At 45.1% G+C, this 25,930-nt stretch overlaps 1 protein-coding gene across 8 annotated transcripts in view; it reads left to right on the top strand.

Annotated features, from left to right (window-relative positions):
• Positions 1–25,930, top strand: part of Acin1 (apoptotic chromatin condensation inducer 1) — a 43,825-nt gene that overhangs the window by 15,550 nt on the left and 2,345 nt on the right. For 2 of the 8 annotated variants that reach the window (XM_085698516.2, XM_085698513.2), the window contains 12 exons: positions 3,123–3,211; positions 4,928–6,193; positions 6,911–7,120; positions 9,324–9,439; positions 18,979–19,120; positions 22,568–22,610; positions 23,583–23,716; positions 23,811–23,963; positions 24,595–24,733; positions 25,021–25,166; positions 25,435–25,542; positions 25,668–25,775. In XM_085698516.2, coding sequence (XP_085554642.2) covers positions 3,123–3,211; positions 4,928–6,193; positions 6,911–7,120; positions 9,324–9,439; positions 18,979–19,120; positions 22,568–22,610; positions 23,583–23,716; positions 23,811–23,963; positions 24,595–24,733; positions 25,021–25,166; positions 25,435–25,542; positions 25,668–25,775 — 2,654 coding nt within the window. Of the gene's footprint in view, positions 1–3,122; positions 3,212–4,927; positions 6,194–6,910; positions 7,121–9,323; positions 9,440–17,128; positions 17,283–17,544; positions 17,607–18,978; positions 19,121–22,567; positions 22,611–23,582; positions 23,717–23,810; positions 23,964–24,594; positions 24,734–25,020; positions 25,167–25,434; positions 25,543–25,667; positions 25,776–25,930 lie in introns of those variants that run through there. The other 6 variants (XM_085698515.2, XM_048444845.2, XM_085698514.2 and 3 more) reach the window with 6 other exon arrangements.

Below are 25,930 nucleotides of genomic sequence, written 5' to 3'. Positions count from 1 at the left end.
TGGGAATTGAACTCAGGACCTTTGGAAGAACAGTCAGTGCTCTTAACCTCTGAGCCATCTCTCCAGCCCCAGTTATCTCTTCTTTTAGCTTTGTTTACTTTATAATTTAGCCTATTCAAGATCATTGAATTATGAATTGTGCAGTCCAGCCAATAATATCTCAAGATGCCTCCAATGTTTGCAAGAGTCATACTGTCTCTGTATGTCACATAGATCCTGTTAGAAAAACAAACAAACAAACCAAAACCTTATTTCAAGTGTTTGTTTACTCTGGTATGAAATTAAATCATTTCAGAGATCTGGTTAATCAAGTAATCATGGAATAAACTTTTATAAAAATGTTCACAGTCTTAGTTTTATTAGTTTTAGCTTGACTTTATTGCAATCAAAGCTTAGTTCATTTTAGACTATTGGTATCTCGAGACAACAGCAGATCCTGGGTTAGAGCTTACACCATCAGAATTATTTAACACTAGTGTAAATACTACTTATGTAGGTCGTGCTTTCTGTGTGGTTTAACCGTTCTTAGTGGGCGTGTTGGTGGTCGGGACTAAACTAAGGCTTTGTGCCTGCTCAACAGGCTGAACTTTATCTCTAGCCCAGACTTATGCCTTTTATACTGTATTAAAGTTAAGTCCAAACCAGGCATTGGTGGCGCACGCCTTTAATCCCAGCACTTGGGAGTCAGAGACAGCTGGACTTCTGAGTTCAAGGCCAACCCGAGCTATAGAACAAGTTCTAGGACAGCCAGGTCTACATAGAGAAACCCTGTCTCAAAGAAAAAGGAAAGAAAAAAAAAACTAAAGTTAAGCCTATTTTAACTAATTATTTGGAATGTAGTTATCTTCATTGCTCTCTTTCCTCATTGGACATTAAACCTAAGCTTTGTGCATTGTTAGATAAGCACTCTCCTCATAAGCCACCCACTCTTACGGTAAATACTCCCTTTCCACCCTTATGCTGTTTTTTAAGTTTTATTTTGTGTGTATATGTGTTTTGTCTGCCTATGTGTCTATACCACATTACAGTGCTTGTGGAGGTCAGAAGAGGGCATCAGATCCTCTGGAACTGGAGTGGCAGCTCGTTGTGAGCTATCATTTGATTGCTGGAAATTTAACACACACACACAGCACCACACCACCACCACCACCAAAGAGCAGCCAGTACTCTTAACTGCTGAGCCGTCTCTCCAGTCACACACCCCATGCTCTTTTCTAATTCAGCCTAGTACTACCTGTGTGGTTATAAGCTTGCACTCTCTGCTGAGTTATGCTCATATCTTCCATATAGTATTTAATATTGGTAGTAAACAAGAATTTTCCAGTTCATGCCCTTCTCTTTCTTAGTTAAGATATTGAAACTTAAATTGCTTAAGTGAATTTTCCATAATTTCATTTGTGGAATATGGTGAAACTTTTTTTTCTTTCAGTTTTATGTGTATTTACTTGCATGGTCTAGATTGGTAATTTTCAAACTTTTTCTTGCAAGGAAGAAAAAAATTTCTACCTTGAACTCCAATGTGCAAAACATAGTCAAGAGGACCCAGTTCTAAAGCCCTGTTCATTTAGCTTGAATTAATTGACAGTGGACATCTTTTATGTTTTAATCCCTGGGAACTTTGGCTTGGGTATTTGCCACTTGACTAACTGATCACTCCGTACTGCTGAGCTGTATCCCTAACTTATTTTTTTTTTTACAAAGAAAACTTTGTTACTCATTTCTTGAGTTTATGATTATCAGATTGACTGGTATATTTACTCATAATAGTTTGATCAAACCTAGCAGTAGAGCTAGCACAACTCACACATACAAATTGTAGCATGCAGTAATCCAAGACAGAAGGATCCAAGCTAGCTTTGGCTACATAGAGGTACCTCATCTCAAGTCAAAAGAAGGGGTATAGCTTAAAGGTGGAGTTTGGTTTAACTTTTTATATGTATAGATATTTTGTGTGCCTGTGTGTCTGCGCACCTCTTAAATGCCTGGTGCCCAGGATGGCCAGAAGAGGGTTATCAGACCTGCTGAAATTGGAGATACAGATGATTGTAACCCACCATGCAGGTGCTGGAAATTAAACCCAGGTCCTCTGAAAGAGCAGTGAGAGCTCTTAACTGCTTGAGTCCAGCCCCTATGGTGCTTGTTACACATGCACAGGGTTCTGAGTTTTCATTCCCAGTGTTTTGGGTAAGGGGTTACTAACAAATAATGGTACAAGGCAAACTTTTCAAGAGTGATAATAGGGAATGGAGAGGTACCTATGCAGTTCAGAGCACTGACTGTTCTTTTTTTTTTTAATATTTATTTATTATGTATACAACATTCCTTCCATGTATGGATGGAAAGGGCCCGCAGAAAGAAGACACCACCAGATCACATTACAGATGGTTGTGAGCCACCATGTGGTTGCTGGGAATTGAACTCAGGACCTCTGGAAGAGCAGCCAGTGCTCTTAACCACTGAGCCATCTCTCTAGCCCCCAGCACTGGCTGTTCTTGCAGAGGACCTAGGTTTGATTCTTAGCACCTGCATGGTGTATCACAACCATCTGGAACTTTGGTTCTAGGGGATCTGATGTCTTCTCTGGCCTCTAAAGGCACGAGAGGAAAATTTGCACACGTGCAGGCAAAACATACACATAAAATGATTTTTTAAGTGGATACAAAGCAGTGAAGACTTCCTGGTTTTATGTTTTTGAGACAGTCTCACACTGTAGTCCAGGACAGCCTGGGAACTCAACATGTAGCAACTTGTGCTGGCCTTGAACTCATGGCAATTCTCCTGCCTCAACCTCTGGAGGGCTGACATTGTATGTGTGAATGATCATTTCAGGCCTCAGAGTGATAATCTCTCAAGTTCTGCTTCAGAATACCAAAAGACATTATAGAAATAGGTGCATTTTGTATTTCTGTTCCCCTGCTGGGTCATTTGCGGTCTTAAACTATCCCTAAACATACAGTTATTAAAAGAACCCCTGGGACTTGTGTAGTCGTGAGTGTATATGTGAAAGAAATGTGGAAATGTATTCATGAACAGCTTGTAGATATTGATTGGTTGGATTTTAGAAAGTCATGAATCAGGGTTTTCAGATCATGAATGTAACTTGATTTTCTTTCATTTGGTAGGAAAGAGCTCCTCTTTTTCTGAAGTAAAAGGTGAATCTGATGATGAGAAAACAAGAAAAGGAGAAAGACGATCATCCAGGGTTAGACAGGTAATCCAACCCCTAGATCACAGTTGCCATTTCCTGCAGTGCTCTGGATCCAGCCATCACAGGCTGTCTCTGGATTGCTGTGGAGCCATCTTTCTCACGCTGCTCTTGCCGTTTTGTTATTTAAATGTGCTCTGGCCTTCAGACTTCTAAGAAAATACATACATTTTTAACTTTTTTTTTTTTTTTTGAGACAGAGTTTCACTTGATCCTGCTGTTTTAATTTTCCCAAGTGCTGGAGTTAGAGACAACGGGCTACCATGTATGCCTGATGTGAACGTAGTAATAAATGTGAGGGCTCAATGAATAAAGTTGCCTGATAACCTGATTTCAGTCTCTCAGACCCTCATAATAGAAAGAGAATACCAATGCCCATGTAGCTGACCTCTTTAGCTCCACATACACAATAAATAATGTAATTTTTTTAAAAAAAAATTTAAAATTAAATATTGAAAATTACTAGGCTAGGCTATATTCTTAAATGTATAATAAGACAAGATATGGCATAATTAAAACTATATGACTGCATTAATAATAGCTAATAGAGCAGTTGAAAAATATGTGAAATAATGTTAAGGAAGAACAGTGGGGAAGTGCAGCCATACTGCAATTGACTGCAAAGGTAGGAGAGTAGAAGGCAGTGACACACTGGTATTTTCAGCACTTGAAAATTCAGGTGCTCTGAATACGAGACCATCCTGGGTAACATAATGAGGACCTATTTCAGAAGAGAGAGAAAAAGAGGAGGGTGAGAAGCAAGATGTGGTATTGCAGCTCAAAGCAAAGAAAAGAGAAGAATGTCTGTGTGTGGTCTTGAATAACAATAGGGTAGTTCTCCCTTGCTTTCTGGGTGTTCCATCCAGTTGCGAAAAGCATAAAAGAGTCTTGAGTCTGGAGAGAAATGGCCCAGTGGTGGTGGTTGCAGGGTACCTGGGTTCAGATCCCAGCACACCAACTGTGGCTCACAGCCATCCTTATCTTCAGTTCTAGGGGATCAGACACCCTCTTGTGATCTTCTCAAGTACTGAGCACATACATGGTGAACCATATACATATGAGCAAAATATTCATACACATAAAATAAACCTTTAAAAAAATTTAAAGCTAGGGACACACGGTGGTGGCGCATGCCTTTGATTCTAGCACTTGGCAAACAGAAGCAATTTGATCTCTGTGAGTTCAAGACTGGTCTACAGAATGAGTTCCAGGACAATGAAAGCTACACGTGGAAACATGTCTCAAAAAAACCCGAAAAGAATTATAAAGCTTGAGCTGGCGAGATGGCTTAGCAGTTAAAGCCCTGTGTGCTCTTCCAGAGGATTTGAGTTCTAGCACCATTATCCACATGGTAGCTGATGCCCTCTGCCAGCACTTGTGCTCACACAGATAATACACATTTACATAAATAATAAAGTAAATCTTTTTAAAATACATAAAAAGAGATTGAAGCTAAAAAAGCAAACCAGAAGCAGCTCTAATGATGCGCTCCTTTTGTTTCCTTTGCTTTGATTCCCTGAGGAACCCATGTCAGCAGTGGTTGCTGTCTCGCCTGCTTCTGTGTTGCTGAAGGTGTGTCCTCCATTTCTCTCTCCTAAGAATACCTTAAGAGATGCTCTTTTTAGGGTTGGAGAGACGGCTGCTTAGGGGTTAAGAGGTGCTCATTTTCCTCATTCATTATGAATGAGTATATGTGAAGCCATTGTATATCTTCTCTTTCAGGCAAGAGCAGCTAAACTCTCTGAGTACAGCCAGGCTGCTGAGGAAGAAGAGGATCAAGAAACACCATCTAGAAACCTGAGGGTCAGAGTAGATCGAAATTTAAAAATGGAGGAAGAAGAAGAAGAGGAAGAAGATGATGATGATGACGATGAAGAGGAAGAAGAGGTAGATGAGGGACAGAAATCTAGAGAGGCAGAGGCACCAATCCTGAAACAGTTTGAGGATGAAGAGGGAGAAGAGATCCCCAGAGCAAAACCAGAAAAGGCGGTAGAAGAGAAACCCCAATTCATAACATCCCAGGAAAATGATGGGTTAGAGAAAGGAGGGCGAGTTACAAGATCCCAGGAAGAAGCTAGAAGAAGTCACCTGGCCAGACAGCAGCAAGAGAAAGACACAGAAGTAGTTTCTCCCATTCAGGAAGCAAATGAGGTAAAGTCTTCACAAGGCTTGGAGGAACGATCACAGTCTCCTTCCCCGCCTCCACTCACTGAAGACCTAGAGAAGACCCCTGTTGTGCCAGAGCAGATAGCCAGTGAAGAAGAAACTCCCCCACCGCTACTTACCAAGGAAGCGTCATCTCCTCCAACTCATATCCAGCTCCAGGACGAGGAAGAGATAGAGCCAGTGGAAGGTCCAGCACCCCCTGTTCTCATTCAGCTATCACCTCGTAATACAGATCCTGAAAGTCGGGAGCTGGTGATGTCTCCACATCCTGTCCATCTGGTAAGAGGCCTGTCTCCTTTGTCCAGTATTCCAGACACCAAAGCAGAATCTCCAGCAGAGAGAGTGCCAGCTGAGAGTGTCCTGCCTCTGGCTCAGAAAAGCTCACTGTCTGAATACTCAGCCCAGAAAGGTCTTGAAACAGAACCTGAAAAATCTGCTCACCCCCTCCCTCCAGCTGTAGAGGAATTAGCACCCACCAAAGGGACCACTGAGGAGCCTGTGAAAAAGCAGTCTTCGGAACAGAAGGGGGACAGAAGAGCGCCCCCTACTCTCTTCCCAGACCATGATTTGAAACAATCAGCCGACTCGTCCTCTAGCCGGTCCTCTTCACCTTCATCCTCCAGCTCTAGGTCCAGATCTCACTCTCCTGACAGTTCAGCCTCCCACCCACAGTCATCTCCAAGATCTAAACAGAGAGATGAATCCCAAGCTCAAGTTCACGCCAACCCTCATGATAGACCCAAGATGGGCTCCAGGTCAACATCAGAGTCCAGGTCACGGTCCCGATCCCGTTCCCGTTCAGCATCAAGCAGCAGCAGAAAGGTGAGTGTGGAGAATCCTGTCTCCTCTCTCGACTAGTTTTGAAACCCAGAATAATGTGTAATGATTTCTAACAAGAATAGAAAGTCCTTGTTTATCTGGGTAGTAGTGGCGCACGCCTTTAATTCCAGCACTCGGGAGGCAGAGGCAGGAGGATCTCTGTGAGTTCGAAGCCAGCCTGGTCTACAAGGGCTAGTTCCAGGACAGCCAGAGCTACAGAGAAACCCTTTCTGGAAAAAACAAAACACAAGAAAGTTGTTGTTTAGCCTCCGCCGTTTACTTTCCCTTCATTACAGAGTCAGTACTTTGTTCCTTGGGTTTTCTGGTCATTCTGAACCCCTTTGATTATAAAGCATGTTGCTTACACTGCTCTTTCATTAGTCCCTGAATGAAACCTAGTAAATTTGTTGAATAAGTAGTTGGAGACTGTTCACCTAAATGACAGTAAACACACAAGACAAAAAGATCTAAAGGAAGACCAAGTATTTATAACCCATGACTGTATTAGCTCTTGGGAGGTAGAGGCTAATGGATCAGTAGTTAAAGGTCATCCCTATGCTACTTATCAGATTCAATGCCTGTTTGGGCTACTTAAGTCTCTTTATCAAAAAAGTAAAAAATAAAAAAGATCCAGAGTATATATGGATTGGGAGAGCAAAAGCTGGAAGTCAGTGCATCGTTCATTCCTACTCATCTCCCAATTTCATTTTGTGTTTTTAGTCTCTGAGCCCTGGAGTCTCCAGAGACAGCAACACCAGCTACACTGAAACCAAAGATCCCTCTTGTGGTCAGGAAGCTGCACCAGTGCCACAGCCGCGGGTCCTCGAACCAAAGGAGACTCCCACGTCCTCAGCCTCTGTCCGGGGGAGGCATCTGAGCCAGACGGAGCCAGAGCAAAAGCGTGTGATCCCGAAGTTACAGCCTGAGCAGGTAGGCTGCTCCCACCCCTTAGACTGCATTGCCCCATTGTTCAGTTTGAAACGGTGTCCTGACTCAAACTCAAGGTCCTGCCTTAGCCTCCCAAGTGCTGAGATTACAAGTGTGTGCCAATGCTGGACAAGAGTCAAGAAATGCAGAGGGTCGAGGATGCTTCTTAATTTTGTGTTTTGGGTTATTTGTTTTACGATTTTTTTTTGTTAGCTTGGCGGTTGGGGTAGCATTGTGTGCCATGGCACAAATGTGGAAGTCAGAGGACGAGTTTGGTTCTTCCATCATGTGGTTTTAGGGATGGAGCTCAGGTCCTTGGCAGCTGAGTCATCTCCCTGACCTTGTTTAATATTTGTTTTAATGTGAGTATTTGCCTGAATGAATGTATTTGAACTACAAGAATACAGAGAGACGAAGGCAGCTCTGGATGGAACTACAGCTGTGGCTGATTGTGAGCTGTATGTAGGCGCTGGGAAGTGAATGCTCGTCCTCTGCAAGAGGGCAAGAGCTGCCAGTGTTTTATCTCTTCAGCTCCCCCAACTTTGCCTTGCCCTTTCTTCTTAACATAGTTATTTTTTGTGTATGTGGATATACACACCATAGTGTGTACATAAACCTTCTTAACTCTGTGGTTAGCCAAAGCTCTGTGTAAAGTTTAGCAGTGGAGTTTTCATCTCCAGGTTTCTTCCTCAGGACCCTTCCATTTATCTGCCCCAAAAGGGAGGCCTTTTTTTTGGGAGGGGGGGTCTTTGAAAAAAAAATTTTTTCCTTTAATCCCAGCACTAAGAAGTTAGAGGCAGGTGGATCTCTCAGAGTTCAAGGCCAGCCTGGTGTACGTAGTGAGTTCCAAGACAGTCAGAGCTGCATAATAGAGGGACCCTGTCTCTTGTGGCTTTTGGGAGGGTTTTGTTTGTTTGTTTTCCCTGAGACAGGGTTTTTCTATGTAACCCAAACTCAGAGGTCCACCTACCTCTGCCTCCCAAGTGCTGGGAATAAAGATCTACTCTACCACCGCCCAGCTGAGAGACCCTGTCTCAAAAAAAGGGCTCTGTGGTACTGAGGATTGGAAGTGTTTGCTCAGTGGTAGGTAGAGTGCATGCTTAGCAAGCAGGGAGCCTTAGGTTTAATACAAGTACTTCATCCGTAATCTAATGAGATGATTGCTAGAATACAATGTCTGCTTGTCTGTCTCCTTTTCTTTGTTGTTGTTGCAGTGCTGGGGATGGAACTTGGGGCCTCATATATGTTAACTATTTCTCCAGCCCCTATAGAAAGCCTTTAAATATTAGCCCCTAATCTTACACATCCTAGGAAAGTAGTAGTATCTATGTCCCTCAGACTTCTTTTTGCATTTTAAGACAGTGGCCATACCTTGCAGTCTTCATGCCTTAGCCTTCTGAGTGTTGAGGAAACAGGTCTCAGCCACTGGCCCAACTAGAAAGTCTTGAAGTGCCTACCTTTAGCCAGGCATGGTGGCTCATATTTTCAGTCCCAGTACTCAGGAGGCAGAAACATGTGGGTGCCTGGGAGTTGCAAAGCTAGCCTGGTCTAGCTAGTGAGTTCCAAGCCAGCCAGAGCTATAAAATGAGAACTTGAATCAAATAAAACAATTTTAGGGGCAGTGGTGATGCATACCTTTAACACCAGTACTAAGGAAGCAGAATCAGGCAGATCTCTGAGTTCAAGGCCAGTCTGGTCCAAAGAATGAATTCTAGGACAGCCAGGACTATGCAGAGAACCTCTGTCTCAGGAAGAGGAGGGAGGAGGAAGAAAAAAGGCATCAACTTTGGGCAGTGATTGTGCACGCCTTTAATCCCAGTACTTGGGAGGCAGAAGCAGGCATATTTTTGTGAGTTCGAGGTAAAATAACAAAGACGGCCATATGTGACTGTCTGTCCTACCTGTACTATGTATATCCTGCCCTGTCTTACTAACTCCGGGTTAAAGAAAAGGAACCTAGCAGAATTAAATTCTTTGGGCTGGAGAGATGGCTCAGTGGTTAAGAGCATTGCCTGCTCTTCCAAAGGTCCCGAGTTCAATTCCCAGCAACCACATGGTGGCTCACAACCATCTGTAATGAGGTCTGGTGCCTTCTTCTGGCCTGCAGACATACACACAGACAGAATATTGTATACATAATAAATAAATATTTAAAAAAAAAGAAAAAAAATTCTTTGCTTTGTTTGTTTTTGATCTCCATTAACAGGGGAGCCCAAAGAAGTGTGAAGCTGGAGAGGCAGAGCCACCGGCAGCCACACAGCCTCAAACCTCAGAGACTCAGATCTCTCATCTACCAGAATCAGAAAGGATTCTTCACACTGTGTAAGTAAGGATATAACAAGGAAGATGAAGTGTGGGATCATTCTTTACGCACGAGGGCTTCTCTGACTCAGCAGTCCTGGTTTCCTTTTAAAACACGCAGGCAGAGTTTTAATGGACAGAGGCCAGACTTTAGTGTCACCATGGTAGGACCTCAGCTTGCAGAACATTAAGGTGGTTTGGAAAATAGTGATCCAGGATTAGAAAACATCTGGGACCTTTGAGCTGAAATAGGTGCCTCCTTAACAGTTAGGCACCTGAGTGTAACAACGAAATAGGGGATTAATGCATCCTAACTCAGCGTCCTAATCACATTTGCCAGGCTCTTACATCTGAGCCTAAGAACCCAGTGTGATGATGAAGGCTCTTAAAGCTGGACATGGCAGTTTGTACCTGTAATCCCATTTTCAAGGTAGGCGAAAAAGAACTAAACGCCAGTGGTCCCATGGCAAATTTGACAGCAGCTAGATGAAATGCTGTTTAAAAATGAATAAACAGGCACACATAATGCTCAGGAGGATGAGACAGGAGAATTGTCCCAAGTTTGAATTCAGACTGGCTGACATAGTGAGTTCCAGGCCAGTGCTTGAATAGCAAGTCTTGTCTATAGACTGGGCATAATGGCACACGCTTTTAATCTCAGACTCAAGAGGCAGAGATAGGCAGATTACTGAGTTGGAGGTTAGTCTGGTCTATATAAGAAATTATGGGGCGGCTAGGGTGACATAGAAAGACCTTGTCTCGAAAAAAAAAAAGTCACATAAATCTGGGCACGGTGGCACAAGCATTTGGAGACTGAGGCAGGAAGATTGTGAGTTTAGGGCCAACCTGGACCACATAGCAATACCCTGCCTCATAAAACAAAGCAAAGCCAAAAAGACAACTAGCCACATAGGAGCATGGCTTTCCCTGATCTCTGCCTGTCACTTCGGTGAGTGGCCTGTACCAGTTGGTGTTTTAAGAGCACAGGACAGCAGATAGGAGGCCCTCTCAAGACATTGTTCTTAGAGTTAATGTGAGCTTTTTAGCACTCAAATTGTAAAAGAAATATTCGTGTCTCATTAATTTTGTAGTTAAATGGATAATCATTATTCTGGGCTTTGTATTGTAAATTAAGTTATTGAAGCAAGACAGGTGTCATGTGCACACCCCAGTGCTCTCCTACAGTCCCGGTATTGGGGAGGCTGAGGTAGAACAATTGAAAGTTCAAGGCAAGCCTGGGATAAGTACCAATTCTCTGCCTCACAAAAGAAAAGGAAAGAAAAGAGGCATGGTGGAACACACTCTGGAGGTGGAAGCAGGAGGATCAGATGTCATCCTTGGCTTCATAGTAAGTTTCAAGGCCAGCCTGCTATGGCGAGAAATTCTGTCTCTAAATATTTGTATATGTTTATTTACTTACTCGCTCACTCAGAATTCCTGGCATCAGCATCTCAAATTCTCATGGAAAATGAAGTATTAAAATAGTAAAATTGTTTAACTTTAAACATCAGGAATTCTGGATTGCTTTGGAAAATGTCCTATATATATAAAGTTTGATCATTTACACACTTAAGAGAGCTTCCAGCACTCTGTGGTTTGGAGGGTGGAAGGCAAGTGGTATGGTAATCTCACTTCCTGTGACTAATGACAGTTTGTGCTCTGCTGTTGTAGCTCTGCTGCACATTTGCTCATATTCTTGCCTCTGCTGCCATCTGGTGGCCAATTTTTTTAATTCAGAAACCAGAAACTCTTTGAAAAGGTTTAGTTTTTCTGTTATGAGACAGAGTTCATCATCCTTTGGGAAAGGGTTTTTCTTCTAGGTCCATAAAATGAAACTTTTAGGACTCTGGAAGGTATTCAGAACCCCAATTTACACCGTCTGTGACAAAGTGGGGCAAAATTTTCCTTTGTATGTCACTCAGTCATATTGTGGTCTTGCCCATTCCGTGAAGGTGCACATGAGCAGTTTGAAAGTGCTTGTTCCCCCTTGAAGAATTGCCTGCTGTGCATGTGGGAGCAGCACACCTTTAAATATCTGCAAGGTCCTAGGTAAAGAGAGGCTTTTTTGTTGTTTGAGAAATACCTTTATTTCTGGGTTTGATTTTTCCATTCCATTGCAGAGCGAATGAAGCTCGGGGTTATATGCAAAGTTTTTTCACTGCCTTGAGGTGATTTTGACCTTCATTTTATGACTAAGATGATCCAGTTGTATTAATTCTGACAGGGTAGATAACTTGGGCAAATGGAATTGTTTGTTGTCTTGATATGTGATAGACAGTCTGTTCAACAACCTGACAAAAAGATGGGTTCACAGGCTGAAGCCCTACACTGTTCTGACCTAGAATTTGGTAAATAAATTTTGTAGGTTTCCTACATTTCAATTGATTGATTGGCAGCACTCCTGATCTTAGCAGCCTGATGTTCTAGAGCCCTTGCCAACTTAGAAAGTGGGTTCTTTTAAAAATATTAAGTAGCAGGACTGGAGGGATGGCTCAGTGGTTAAGAGCACTGGCTGCTCTTCCAGAGGACCTAGGTTCAATTCTCAGCACCCACATGGCAGCTCATGGCTGTCTGTAACCCCAGTGGCAAGGAATATGACACTCTCTCACACACATACATGCAGGCAAAATGCCAGTACACATAAAATAAAAAAAAATAAAAAATTATAAAAAAAATATTAAGTAGCAAATAACATTGGTGACTTAACTCTTGGTTTTCCTCTTGTCTCAACACCATATGACTGTTAAAAAAAAAAACAGTAAAGTGTTAGGCAAAGATTAGAATTTACTTCAAGGACCATTCTTACTCCTGTTGGTTAAACCTGTTTGATTCTGATTGTATGAGAGGTAGTCTAACTGTAAGAAGTGAGCCAGGAGTTATGGCACACTGCTTTAGTCCCAGCATGCAGAGGTGGAAGAGGGGTGGGTGTTCCTGTTGAGCGGGAGGACAGCCTGGTCTACATAGGAGCTCTGGGACATCCTATCTGTAAAACAGAGCAGTGGTAGAGTGGGAGTAGTGTCGTTTTCACTTGCTCAGGGCAAGGATTTGGGAGTCCTTGGTCCAAATTTGTTCAAGCTGTGTTCCAAAGTCTAGCCTTTTGCCTGTGGTGGATATAGCAAAAAATCTCCTACAGCAAAAGAATAATGCTTTCCTTTTATATTAAAAACAGTAGAGGGTTAGAGAGAGAGAGAGAGCGAGAGCGAGCATGTGTGCTTGGTTGGTAAAATGCTTGCAGTATGCATAAGAACTTGAGTTTGATCCCCAGTATCTACATGAAAAAACTTGGTGAGCATGATACACACATGAGACCACAGCACATAAAACATGCTCTGCTTGCAATAAAAACAGTGGAGGTGCACACCTGCGATCCTGGATCTTGTATTGAAGGGCTGGCCCTGGCTTATGTACTAAGACCAAGTTTAAAGAGGGGAAAATTTTTTTTCAGAGGGTACAATAAAAGGTGAAAAGGGTGGGTGCAGTTGTTGATGGACAGCAGTGAATTCATATGCTGACCTTTTCTAAATACAGCCTTCTGTATACACAAACCTACTCGACAGTAGCAACCTCAGACTCTTGATGCTATGCTTATTTGTCCTTGTGCCTTGAGAAAAGGAAGGAAATACTTTAAACCAGTTTGACAGTCTGATGCTCCTCGGGAGACTTAGATGCCAGTTTCCCAAATGGTATATTTTTTTAAAACAAAAATAGCATAAATATGATACCAGAGTTTGCTTACTGAGAAGTTTGTATATTAGGATAAATCCTCCAAATGATACTGTAAATGATACTGTCAGGTTTCATTATTTCTTAATTAAGTTTTCATCTAGGGTCCATAGCATTTTAGGATTTTTCTATAATGACTAAAGTTTAAACATACATGCCTATAGAAATGGCCTTTTACATTGGTTTCTCTTGGGTTATTCATACTGTAATATGTTAATATTTAAATAATTCTGTCCTTTTCTTCTGAGCTGTGATGCTTTGCCCGGGTCTTACTTGTGGATCCCTGTTTCCTCTCCTGTTCCCAGTACAACTTTACAGGTCAGAAACATTTGTTCAAGAGCTAACATAATGGGGAGAGAGAGAGAAAGATGCCTTTTGTCTAAAAAAAAAGATGGGAATTTCAAGGATTCCTTGTTTTCTGAAAATAGTGTCTTACAGATTCTTGGATCCCATAAAATTTATCACAGGAAATAGAAGGGGTAGAGAGATGAATCAGCGGTTAAGAGCGCTGACTGCTCTTGTAGAGGACCCAGGTTCATTCTTAGCACACACATGGTGGCACATGACCATCTGTAAATCCAGGGGTTTCAGTGCCCCCTTCTGACCTCTATGGGGACCAGGCACACTCAGTACACATACATATATGCAGGCATAACACTTATACACATAAAATAATGAGTCTACTTTTTCTTTCATTTTTTTTAAATATTTATTTATTTGTTTATTATGTATACAGTATTCTGTCTGCAGGCCCTAAGAGGACACCAGGCTTCATTACAGATGGTTGTGAGCCACCATGTGGTTGCTGGGAATTGAACTCAGGACCTTTGGAAGAGCAGGCAATGCTCTTAACCGCTGAGCCATCTCTCCAGCCCCCTCTTTCATTTTTTGAGGTTATAATTACATCATTTCTCCCTTCCCTTTTCTCTCTCTGAAGCTCCCATATACCCTTCCTTGTTCTCTTTCAAATTCATGGCCTCGCCAGGCCTTTAATCCCAGCACTTGGGAGGCAGAAGCAGGCAGCTCTCTGTGAGTTCAAGGCCAGCCTGGTCTACAAGAGCTAGTTCCAGGACAGGCTCCAAAGCCACAGAGAAACCCTGTTTCGAAAAAACAAAAATTCATGGCCTCTTCTCTCATAAATTGTTGTTATATGCATTTATGTATGTATGTGTGTGGATAAAAAAATAGAAGGAACAAATCTTAGCTGGGTGGTGGTGGCTCACACCTTAATCCCTACACTCAGGAGACAGAGGCAGGCCAATTTCTGTGATTTCAAGATCTGCCTGGTCTATAGAGTAAGTTCTGGGACAGCTAGGGCTACACAGAGAAACCCTGTCTCAAAAAAACATACAACAAACAAACATACATATACATAATGTATGTTATGTATAAAAGTTCCAGTTACAACCCAGATGTGGTGCTGCATACCTTTAATCCCAGCATCAGAAAGAAGTAGAGGCTGGAAGGTCTCTCTCTGAGTTCAGGACCCACATAGCTAGTTCCATTGTTAGGATCAAAGGCATGCACCACCACTGCCCAGTGAGAGACCCAGGTTTTGGTTTTTGGTTTGTTTGTTTGTTTTCCAAGATAGGGTTTCTTTGTGTCTTAGCCCCAACCGTCCTGGAACTCAATTTGTAGACCAGGCTGGCCTTGAACTCACAGGGATCCCCTGCCTCTGCCTCCTGAAAGAGACCTTGTTTTAATGAATAATGTACAAGAGGTAAATGATTCCTAACTAACCTCTTGACTCTACATGTAGCCTCACACAGGTACATACATATGTCCATGGAACCCACCCCTCACACATACATGAAGAAACTGAGAACAAAATCTTTTAAATCAACAAATATTTATGAAGTATCCCTTTTTAACCTATTATTATACTGTACTTAAGAAGTACTTATGCTGGGCGGTAGTGGTGCACACCTTTAATCCCAGCACTCGGGAGGCAGAGGCAGGTGGGTCTTTGTGAGTTCGAGGCTAGCCTGGACTACAAGAGCTAGTTTGAGAACAGGCTCCAAAGCTACAGAGAAACTCTGTCTGGGGGGGAAAAAGTACTTATATAGTGGGTTTGGTTTGGGGGTTTTTTGTTTTGTTTTGTTTTGTTTTTTAAGATTTATTCATTATATATGCAGTATTCTGCCTGCATGTGTACCTGCAAGCCAGAAGAGGGGACCAGATCTCATTACAGATGGTTTTGAGCCACCATGTGGTTGCCGGGAATTGAACTCAGGATCTCTGGGAGAACAGCCAGTGCTCTTACCTTCTAGCCATCTCTCCAGCCCCCATATATGGGTATTTGTGTTAGGCCCTGAGCTAGGGGCCAAAGTGCACAGTCCATACCTCTGAGGAACTTTGCAGGGTGGAGATAGATGGCCAATAACCTAATTATTATTATTCAGAGTGATAAAGGTATTGTCAAAACCTGTCATCCCATCACTAAGTGTTTTAACGTCAGAGAAAGTATCTACCCTTTGAATTAAGGGGGAAAAGCTTGAGCTGTGGTCCCTCCAGTGACTGCTGCCTCTACCTGTGTTTCCTGCATAGTCTCATCTAGATTTGCAGCATCAGCCAAGCCAGACCCCACAGAGCTCACACTGTCACTGAGGGGGTGTTATTAGCAACACTTACAGAAGATAGGAGAAATTCGTGAATTTGGCCACTATCTCAATTTGTAAAAGGTCTGAGATTCCTGGGTTCCCCTTTTTTTTTTTTTTACACCCCATGCAGGATCTTGCCTTACCTTCTGAGTGGGGGGGTCACTGTGTAAAAGAACTTTTAAAGTAATGGATAAACATCACTTCAGCACGCATTGTTTTGGCAGTAAGTTTAGGAGTCAGAGGCAGACTGGTCTCTTAGTTGAGGGTGCGCGCGCACACACATACACACTCCTTCCTCCAGAGCTTGCAGACAAGTTCTGAGAAGCTTGTCTGGTGCTCCAGTTCTGTTTGCCATTAGGGAGAGGAGTTAGTACATTTCGAGTGGCAAATGAGCTCGTTGAGTCTCTTCAGTGTTGTGTGGCTTTTATGGAGTGGGGGTGCTTTTTGTTTGTTGTTGCTGTTTTGTGACAGACTGGTCTCAAACCTTTAGCAATCCTCCTGCACTGTCTCTCAAGTCCTGGGGTTGTAGTTTTGAGCCCCGAGTCTGGCAGGAATGCATCTTTTGTTCGGGTCTGCTTCCGACTTCATAGTTAATCTGTGAAGATTCCCATCATTACTGTCTTCGGGTGTCTCCCAGTTTCATTGTGCTCAGCTGATCTCATCCTCCCTTGTCCAAGTGACACCTCTCACTCCAGTGTCTTGTCTGCTTCGGAAGCCTTCAGGCTTTAGCAGTGCAAGACCTCCTGGCCTCTTCCTTAAGAGTTGTAGGCAATTCCAGGGCCAAGCAGCCTTGTTAAAGACTGGGAACACGCACCTGCTATCCCTCCCAGACACCCATCCTTTTCTCTTTTGGAGAAGGAGCTCTCCCAGGTTTATCCACTTTCCTCGCCGCCGTTCATTTGAAACAGACAGGTTACCTGTAGTCATTGTGGGGGTGAGCAGCATGAGAGCTCTCCAGCTTGGAGAGTGATGGGCACATTAAGAAAAAAATGTGTCTCGATGTTCTGAGGGTAGAATGGAAACTTTGGTCATCTTTTAAAAATCTTTGCACTTTGGCTTTATCTTTTTTCTTTTAATCATTTCTCATTCCCAACTCTGCTGTTTCACTTCACTTAATTTATGTCTTCAATCACGCAGCTGTAACTGTGTATTCTCCCACCTGGCCCCTTCCTTGCCCCCTAGCAAGTCTGGGAGAAAGCACCCTGGCCCCGTTAGCACTAGACCTCTCTCTGTAGTTGTGGTAACCTGAGAAAAGAAGGGAAAAGGCCTAGCTTCTCGAGCCAGTTGACTCCCTGTGGCCTGCCAGAGGATAAGAACCTTGCTCACTCAGCTCCCTCCCTCTTTCCCCTCCCCTGCTGCATCAGGGCCCTCCCCCATCCGCACACACGGGCTGCTGGGTAAGTGGCAAGATGGCTCCCCTGCATGTCTCCGGCTGATCGCTGCCGCTTCGCCAATACAATAGAACCAGCTACTACCAGCAGCCTGGCCCTCTTCCTCCTCTTCTTCCAGAGAGACCAATCCGGCTGAACTCGGGGTTTGCCGTGAGGACTTAAACGCTTATCTCTTAAAAGCCAGATCTATTTTAGCCTCCCCGCTCCACCACCACCACCTCCCCTTCCATTTACCATTTTTTTTGGATCCCCAGTTGCTGCATCTTGATTTTCTCTCTCTGGATCGGGTGGCTGGGAAGCGGTGGTGGGATCTCGGGGCAAGGAAGGTGGTTTGTTTGGTTTGGGGTTTTGTTTTTTGTTTTAATTTTTTTAGGATTTTTTTGTTTGGTTTTTGTTATTTCTTCCATTCCAGAAAGGGATAAACAGCACTTCCAGGGGGAGAAAAAAAATCATGTTATCAGACAGCAGAGAAGGGTGAGAGCCTCGCACCCCCATGTGTCCTTCCCCACCTCCAGCCCGCCTGCTCCCTAGCTTCCTCATGGCTTTCACTGTCTTTCATTTTGATCTGTTTTCAGGCATTCCGCTTTCTCCCTTTGTCCTTCCTGCTTGGTTTCTAATTGGCCCCAGTTGCCCTCTCCAAGAAATAGGTCGTTTGTTTTGGTTTGGCTTTTGATAAGCCTTTCTTCAAGATTTAAGCAGACAAATCACGTGTTTCTGTGGGGGCCTGTTAGCTGGGGGCCCAATCCTGACTTCCCCCTCCCCCTCAGTTTTGCATCTCTCCCTGCCTACCCTAGGGAGGCTTTTCTGACCCCTTGTATGTCAGACAGTCTGTTGGGAATGCTGGATTTTCCGGTACTAGTTAACTGACCTGGGGAGGCTTGGTTTTCCTTCTCTGTCACTTGGGCCCCTGACCATCCTGATTTGATTTTTGTTTTTTAAGCCTAGTAGTGGGGTAGGGGAAATTATAAGTGAGGGATGGTGACAGAAAGGTAGGCAGGTATTTTATCTAATGGAATCTCTGGATTTCTTTGTCTGAAGTGGGTGCTAACTTGTGGGAGAGTGGGTTTCATGTTTGGGGGGAGGGGAAGGGATGTACTGACTTGGGAGGACTGCTCTTTTTATCTTTTGGAAGTTGGAATGAAGGAGTGGGAGAGACTGGGGAAGAGTCAAATGTAAGAACTGTTTACTCTGAGCAGGTAAAATTGGCCTGACTCTTCCAGCTTCCATTCTTGCTCAGCAGTTTCAGGGTTCCCAGGGTCTGTGCTTACCAACCCTGTACTCTCCCTACGGCCCCTCGCCCTTGTCTGTACCTGGTGTCTCCACATCATGTGGACTATGAGGCACTTGCTTATTAAACTGGTGATTTAACACAGGGCCAGGATCATTTGCTACAGCCATGCCTTTTTAATAAAGGAACCAGGTTCCCTTTAGATTCTTGTGTAAAGTGAAGGTGCCTGTGACTAGGGGGTAAGGAGACCACAGGCTGATGGACAAGTCGAAGTAACTTTTGAAGGACTTTTTAGAGGAGGATGTTTGTTTTGGGCAAGAGAACTGTGGAGTTAGTACATGAGAACTCTTGGGTCCTGGGTGTCCACATGAAGAGAGCAGTATTGTCCCATTCGGGTACTAGGTGGCCATGATTGGTCACTGTAATCCGTGCTTTTTCCCCAAGGGAAACATTCCCACGTTGCTGTGGTGGCCAAGTTCTGGTGTGATCTAAAAGGCAGCTATTACAATCCCTCCCAAGTAAGGGGACACTGAGATTTTATAGCCAAAGCTAACATCTTGCTCTCTCTTCCCCTTCATTCTCTCCTACCCTTTCCTTCAACCTCTTTCATCCTGTCAGTGAAGAGAAGGAGGAAGTGACCATGGACACAAGTGAAAACAGACCTGAAAATGAGGTTCCAGAGCCTCCTATGCCTATTGCAGACCAAGTCAGCAATGATGACCGCCCAGAGGGCAGTGCTGAAGAAGAGGAGAAGAAAGAGGTAACTAGCCAAGCCACCTGATGGGGTGGGTGGGCAGAATGTGGGCCTAGGGAGACTAGACCATCCTAGTGATCCCTCTTACACAGTGGGATGACTTCAGAGGGGACAAGGCAGGGCCTTGGATCAGGAGAATTCGCTGGTTTAGCAAGGGATGCCCCTTGTGATGGGGACAGGGCTGTTTGATTTCCTTTCCCTACGTGGGAAGTAGTGCAGACCAGACTCGTAATTTGCAGATCTGTTAATGGTCCTTTTTTCTGAAGCCCAGGCACAGCTTTTCCTGCTGCTGAAGCTCACGTGAAGTTAACTCCTTGAGCTTTCCCTCCCTTTTAAAGGCTTGATGGCACTCAACGCCACCTAGTGGCCTTTGGTGACTCTTACCAGATCAACCATGCGGAGGAATTTTTTGTTGCTCTTCTGCCCCCCAGTGGTCTCATTACAGAGGTACACTTCTTAGAAGCCAGCACTGGGGTGATCCCTAAGGCTCCTCTGTCTTTTTTTGTGTGTGTATATTACCTTTTTTCCTGTACTCAATTCAAGAGGCTTCCCACATTGGAGCCAGCGAAGTCTTCTTGGCTCTTGAGATAGAATTAGCTGGGTTTGGGAGTGGTATTATTGTAGGGTGGGAGGGGCTGTTGTGTGTGTAGCCTTTCTCTGGTGTGTGTTGCGGGGGTGGGGGCCGGTGAAAGTGATTTGATGTGCAGAATATTATTTATTACAAGGTCCTTCTTCCCCGTAAAACTTTGTCCAAGTACCTCATGTACGGTAATCCGCCCGTAAAATATAACCCTGCCCAACTGGCCAATCGCTGATGCCGCCTCTACCTCTGGACCCACCCGCTGCTACTGAGCCGCCCAATCAGAGCTGAGTCTGCTATCCAGGTGTCTTGGCCAGAGGGGGCATGTGTATGGCCTCCTGTGATGGGCCCCTTTGCCTCCCTGTCTTGCTTACGTCAGGGGGCTAAGAAGAGCACTGTTGTGGAGAGACTCGTATTGAGAAAACAAAAGCATTTGGAAAGGGGTGGACTTGAATCATCTCCCTACTTGGGACACCCCAAGAAGAGTTTGTGCCAGTGCTGGGGCGCCTGCCCACATGCCCTTACCTATCAAAGACTGTGGGTTGCCTTGTTTGCTACAGACTGTTGGGATTCCCATCTAGGGACCAAGAAACCTAAGAGAGGCAGTGTTTGTGATCACAGTGCCATGCTGTACACACTGAGTGGGACCCATGGCTTAAGCTGTGCCGACTAGGAACCCTGCAGAGAAGTCTAGGGTCTGTACCCCAGGGACTTAAAGCTGATGACAGCCCAACCCATGTGTCACCACTTGCTCATCAAATGGACTTTCTTATGGTCCCTGTTGTCCATGGTGAAGGGCAGCAGCATGTTGGTTGCTCCAACTTCTCCATCCCTGGAGGCAGGGACTCACTCATCCACCTGCCTGGAACCACTGTCTCAGCTGGAGTCCCTGAGGAGATGCCAACCACAACCCAGAAGACACATATTCCGATCTTTCTGCCGAATGTGTTCCAGGTCCTGGGGAAGTTCATCTACTACTGCCCCGGGCTACCTTCATCAGAGGCTCCATGATCCTCCTCGGTGAAAGGACCCCTCCCCAGTTACATTCAGAGGAGGAAGGGACTTTGGAGTCATCACCTGGATTCCGAGTATTGGGTGGTGGTATTTGCTGCAGCTTGCCACTGGTGGACTAGGGTCCTGCCTGCCTCATAAAAGGCAAGGAGCATTCCTGCTACTCACAGGCCATCTCACCAGGGACTGCAAGATGATGCCCTACAGGGCCAGGACTGATGTTCTGTCCCCATCCCCCTCTGCCCCTCGCTGAGTCTGGCCATCGCCAGTGAACTGTCTTGACATCTTGGAAACTGGGCAGCGTCCCCCCACACGTTTCCCTCCCGCCTCCCCTGCGCCCCTGGGAGGACTCTGGCAATGCCGCGCTGACTACCACGCCGTGCGCCCACCTTTTTTGCCAACCCAACCCCCCACCAATTGCACAACGCCTAGCAGGGAGGGCTCATTCTGATTGGACCGGCGGTTGACTAGATACAGTACACAGTGAGGTGCGATTGGCTGAACTGAAGATCCCAGGTGTGAGATGGTACCTGGAACATTTGTCATATCCTAGTTTATCCTTTATTTTCTACTTCCTCTTTACTCTGTTATTTTCATTTCTTTATTTCTCTGATTTTTTTTGTTGGGTTTATTTATTTGGTTCGTGTTTTTATTGTTTTAATTAAGACTTTTCCCCCCCTTTTCTCACTAACTTACCCATCATGAGCAACCCAGCTAGGGGTCAGGCTGGCCCTTAACAGAGACCAAGGAGACTTGGTTAGATGACACAGGCGGGGCTGGGGGTGGGTGGGAAAGGATAAGAGGGTTCTGCCCTACCCTTTAGAAGGGTGGGTGGTAGGGAGGGTGGTCTTAGTTTTTCCAGAAATAAGCACCTAAATCTAAAAGTGTCGTTTCCCCTTCACCCCCAATACTTTGTTCTGTCTGTATTATTACTCCCACTGATTGTCTCGGAAGAGACTTGCCCAAATCTGTCTCTTGGGTTGATTTTGGTTTTGACTCTTGGCCAGAGCCCCTGAGGTTTGAGCCCTATTTGAAGGGTAACGATAAGGCTCTGCTGGAGTAAGGGTGGTGGCTGGAGGTGCTGAGGCTTCCCCTGGGGCTGCCTGCCCTTTACCAAAACCTCCTTACCCAGGAGATACTTTTCAGTTCTCTGCTAGCTGTTGACTCGGGAGCTTCATCTTCAGTGAATCTAGTATAGTTCTTTCCATGATGGGTTGGTCTGGGTATTTTGCAAGCACCCCACATCCTGTTAAGATGTCAGACTGTGCGGTTGGGAGTAAAGGAAAGCTGTTTAAGTTGCCTTCTCAAGAGCGGATTCTTTTGTATCTTTCGCATTAGCAAGGAAGGACCTGAGAGAACTCAGGCACCAAGTCTGGGCATAGCTCATTGGGTTTTGATATCCTCATCCCTTAGATCCAGTTGAAGAGGGAGAGAGCTGGGCATGGTGACTCATGCCTGTAATCCCAGCACTTGGGAGGCTGAGGCAGGAGGTCTGCCACAAGTTTGAAGCCAGCCTAGGCTACATAGTGAGACCCTGACTCAAAAAGAAAAAAGTTAATTAAGTAGCTGGGAGGTTGTTGAATTCCCCTTTAGCTTATTTCTGGTAAAGCTAATACGCTGATGTGACATGAAATAGATGAGTTTCCCTATAATGTTTGGTTTTAATTTTTCCTCTAACTTGCATTGATTCTGCTTCGTTTTTTTGCCGTTTGCTGCTTCTGTTTTGGTCTCTATCTGTTGGTGTCTCTTTCTCTCTGTCTCTGTGTGTCTTTGGCATTTATGCTAAGATCGCCCATTTAACCTCCTCCCCCCTCTCTGTGGGGTGTCTCTCTCTCTCTCTCTTCCTTATCTTCTCCATACAGAGTTCGATGCCCAAATCCTTCAAGAGGAAAATCTCCGTTGTCTGTAAGTCTAGCTCCAAATCCCTGGCAAAAGTTATAAAAACTGCTCACAGACGAATAGAATCTCCATTGTTCCCAATAGCATTCTTGGTAGGGGGCAGTTCTCCCTATCCCCTCCACATGTAGGTTTCTTTTTTCCCCTTTGAAGCAATCCTGTGTTTCTCCAATTACCTGTGTGTTCATGTGGGTGTGGGTGTGTTACTGAGGGTTGACCCGGGATCTTGCGCGCGCCAGACAACCAGTACTGCACCAGCTTCCTCAGCTCCAACCACGCTTAGGAGAGTGTTGTACCTCAGATGGTTTCCAATCTATGCTCTTCTTTGTACTGACTTTTGAGACAAGGTCTCTGCTATGTAGACCAGGCTGGCCACAAACCTGCCACATCCTCTCAGGTAGCTGGGATTACAGGCATGTGCTGCCACACCCAGCCCTTAGAGGAATATTGTTCTTTCAGATATCTGACCTTGAATTTGTAGTTAGACTCCCAAAAATGCTTACCATTTTATACTTTAAATGACTGCTTCTTACAGTCATTTTAACTATCTCCCACTGAGGAACTCTGGGTGGTAGTAGTGGTGGTATTTTTCTGGTTGGCCTGGAATTTGCTGTATAGACCAGGCTAGTTTTGAATTCACAGATAGTTCTCTGCATTTTCAGGTGATGGGATTAAAGGTGCGTATCATCATGCCCGCCCACACACCTATTGCAGAACTTTATTAGATGGTCATAGAAGGTCATATAGTCTTACAGTATACTTGTATCCCCTGATTCGGCCAGCTAGGTGCCCCCTTCTGTTTTTTACAGACAAATAGTTTCCATCTATAATGAAGAAACAACATCATCCTTCCTTAGTGCCCTCCCCTCCCCCACCCCACCTCCAAAAAAGAGTATTTTCTTAACTTTGAATGTTATGGTTTGAGCTAGCAGGGAGCCTGAGGCCATCTAACTGTTGGGTCCTATTATTTCTTGGGGACAGCAGCTACCAAGGGGGTGCAAGCTGGAAACAGTGACACAGAGGGGGGCCAGCCTGGTCGAAAGCGCCGTTGGGGAGCTAGCACCGCCACCACGCAGAAGAAACCTTCCATCAGCATCACCACCGAGTCACTCAAGGTGAGGTGGGGGGCAGGGAAGGGGGTGCGATGTGTTCAGGTGGGGATAGACATGGGCCCAGTGTAACGGGGTGGCGGGGCTGTCTGTGTCCCAGAGCCTCATCCCCGACATCAAACCCCTGGCGGGGCAGGAGGCTGTTGTGGATCTTCATGCTGATGACTCCCGGATCTCTGAGGACGAGACAGAGCGGAATGGCGACGATGGAACCCATGACAAAGGACTGAAAATATGCCGAACTGTCACTCAGGTAAAAGTGCTGCACCCCAGCATCTGGAGTGAGGCGGTGGGTAAGAACTAAGAACATTTATTAGAGTACAACTGCACCAGTTCATTACTCTTGTTTCAGCAGCTTGCGCCTCAATACCAGAATTGAGACTAAAGCCTCAAATAGTAGTTTAACATGTTGCCTCGAGCAGAAAACAAGGTCCAGGCCAGCAGGACTGTTCAGTGTGTGGGTAAGGGGCCTACTGGGAAGCATGACCGCACTCCTCAGGACCCATGTGGTAGAGATGCAGCTCGGAAAGTTGTTCTGACTTCCACAGAGGCCATTGCCTGTGTGCATATAGGCACACAGATAATTAAATGTTGTTTTTGTTAAAGTTTTTTAACCAGTCATAGTGGCACATGGCTTTATTTCCAGGTGGGCAGAGGCAAGCAGGTCTCTGAATTCAAAGCCAGCCTGATGCACATGTGGATCTCTAGGACAGCCAGGACTTTATAGACCCTGCCTTAAACCAAGAGTTGGGAGTCACTGAAAATAACATCCCACAGTGGACAGAATGTGTGCAGTTGATGCCACTGCTATCTCTGGGAGCCAGAGTCTGAAGAGAATGTGCCAGCGTGGGACCGACCACCTCTGTTTTCTCATGTCTGTATAGGTAGTGCCTGCAGAGGGCCAGGAGAATGGGCAAAGGGAAGAGGAAGAAGAAAAGGAGCCTGAAGCAGAACCCCCTGTACCTCCCCAGGTGTCAGTAGAGGTGGCCTTGCCTCCACCTGTGGAGCATGAAGTAAAGAAAGGTGAGTGAGGTATCTGAATTCTCTGAGGACCACATATGAACCATTTGGGTGTTTGATGCCTTCTGCCTTACATATCAAAGGTTTTCTGTGCCTGGTATTCTCCCAGGTACTGCTTGGAACTGGGTTTGGGTCGTCTGATGTTCAAGTCTCCACACTAAGGAGACCAGTCTGCCCTTGCACATTGGCACATCTGGATGGAAGAGTGGCCGCTAAGTAGAGAATGAAAGGAAGGGAGCCGTGAGCCAGCAGGGCTGACTCCTGAAAACTGCTCTGTGCTCTCTTTTTAGTAACCTTAGGAGAGACCTTAACCCGGAGGTCCATTAGCCAGCAGAAGTCTGGAGTTTCCATTACAATTGATGACCCAGTCCGGACTGCCCAGGTGCCCTCCCCACCCAGGGGCAAGATCAGTAACATTGTCCATATCTCCAATTTGGTAAGTCATTGTTCCTTATTGTGAGCTCCTTTCCTTTAGGGTTTAACACACTGGGTAGGTGCTAGAGATGCCTCAGCAGTTACGAGCCTAATGCTTTCCAAGTTCTCAGCATCCACGTGTGAGTGCTGTGACTCAGGCCCGGGTCCTGGAAAAGAAGCCAGTGCTCATAACCACTGGTCATGTCTCCAGCACTGCTCTGGATACTTACTGCTAGATGTATGGGTGTGCTGCTTTCTTTAAGACGTTGAAAGTTCATTTTCATTGGCAGGTTCGTCCCTTCACTTTAGGCCAGCTGAAGGAGTTACTGGGGCGGACAGGAACTTTAGTAGAAGAGGCCTTCTGGATTGACAAGATCAAATCTCATTGCTTTGTAACGGTGAGCAAAGAAGCTGACTCTAGTTAGTGTCGTGGACTTTTGTGAGCAGTCTGGGCAGACTTGGGCACTGTAGCGCGTGGAGAGGACTAAAGATACACCATGCCTCTCTGCTTCTTCCTTACCAGTACTCAACAGTAGAGGAAGCCGTTGCCACCCGCACAGCTCTGCATGGGGTCAAGTGGCCCCAATCCAACCCCAAATTCCTTTGTGCTGACTATGCTGAGCAAGATGAGGTGAGAAACCTAAGGAAAAGGAGGGAATGGGCAGAGGCAGCCATATTCGGTGGATTCTGAGACCTTCAGCAAACCTGCAGTCACTAATATTGTGGTTTTTTTTTTTCCTCTCTTTGTATCCTTTGGTACCTGGACTCCTTCATTGGAAATGGTTT

This window comes from Myodes glareolus, chromosome 12 (assembly GCF_982192425.1).
Source record: "Myodes glareolus chromosome 12, mMyoGla1.1, whole genome shotgun sequence".
Classification (NCBI taxonomy): domain Eukaryota; kingdom Metazoa; phylum Chordata; class Mammalia; order Rodentia; family Cricetidae; genus Myodes; species Myodes glareolus.
The sequence above is the reverse complement of the archived record's forward strand: the minus strand, read 5'-3'. Positions and strand labels throughout refer to the sequence as shown.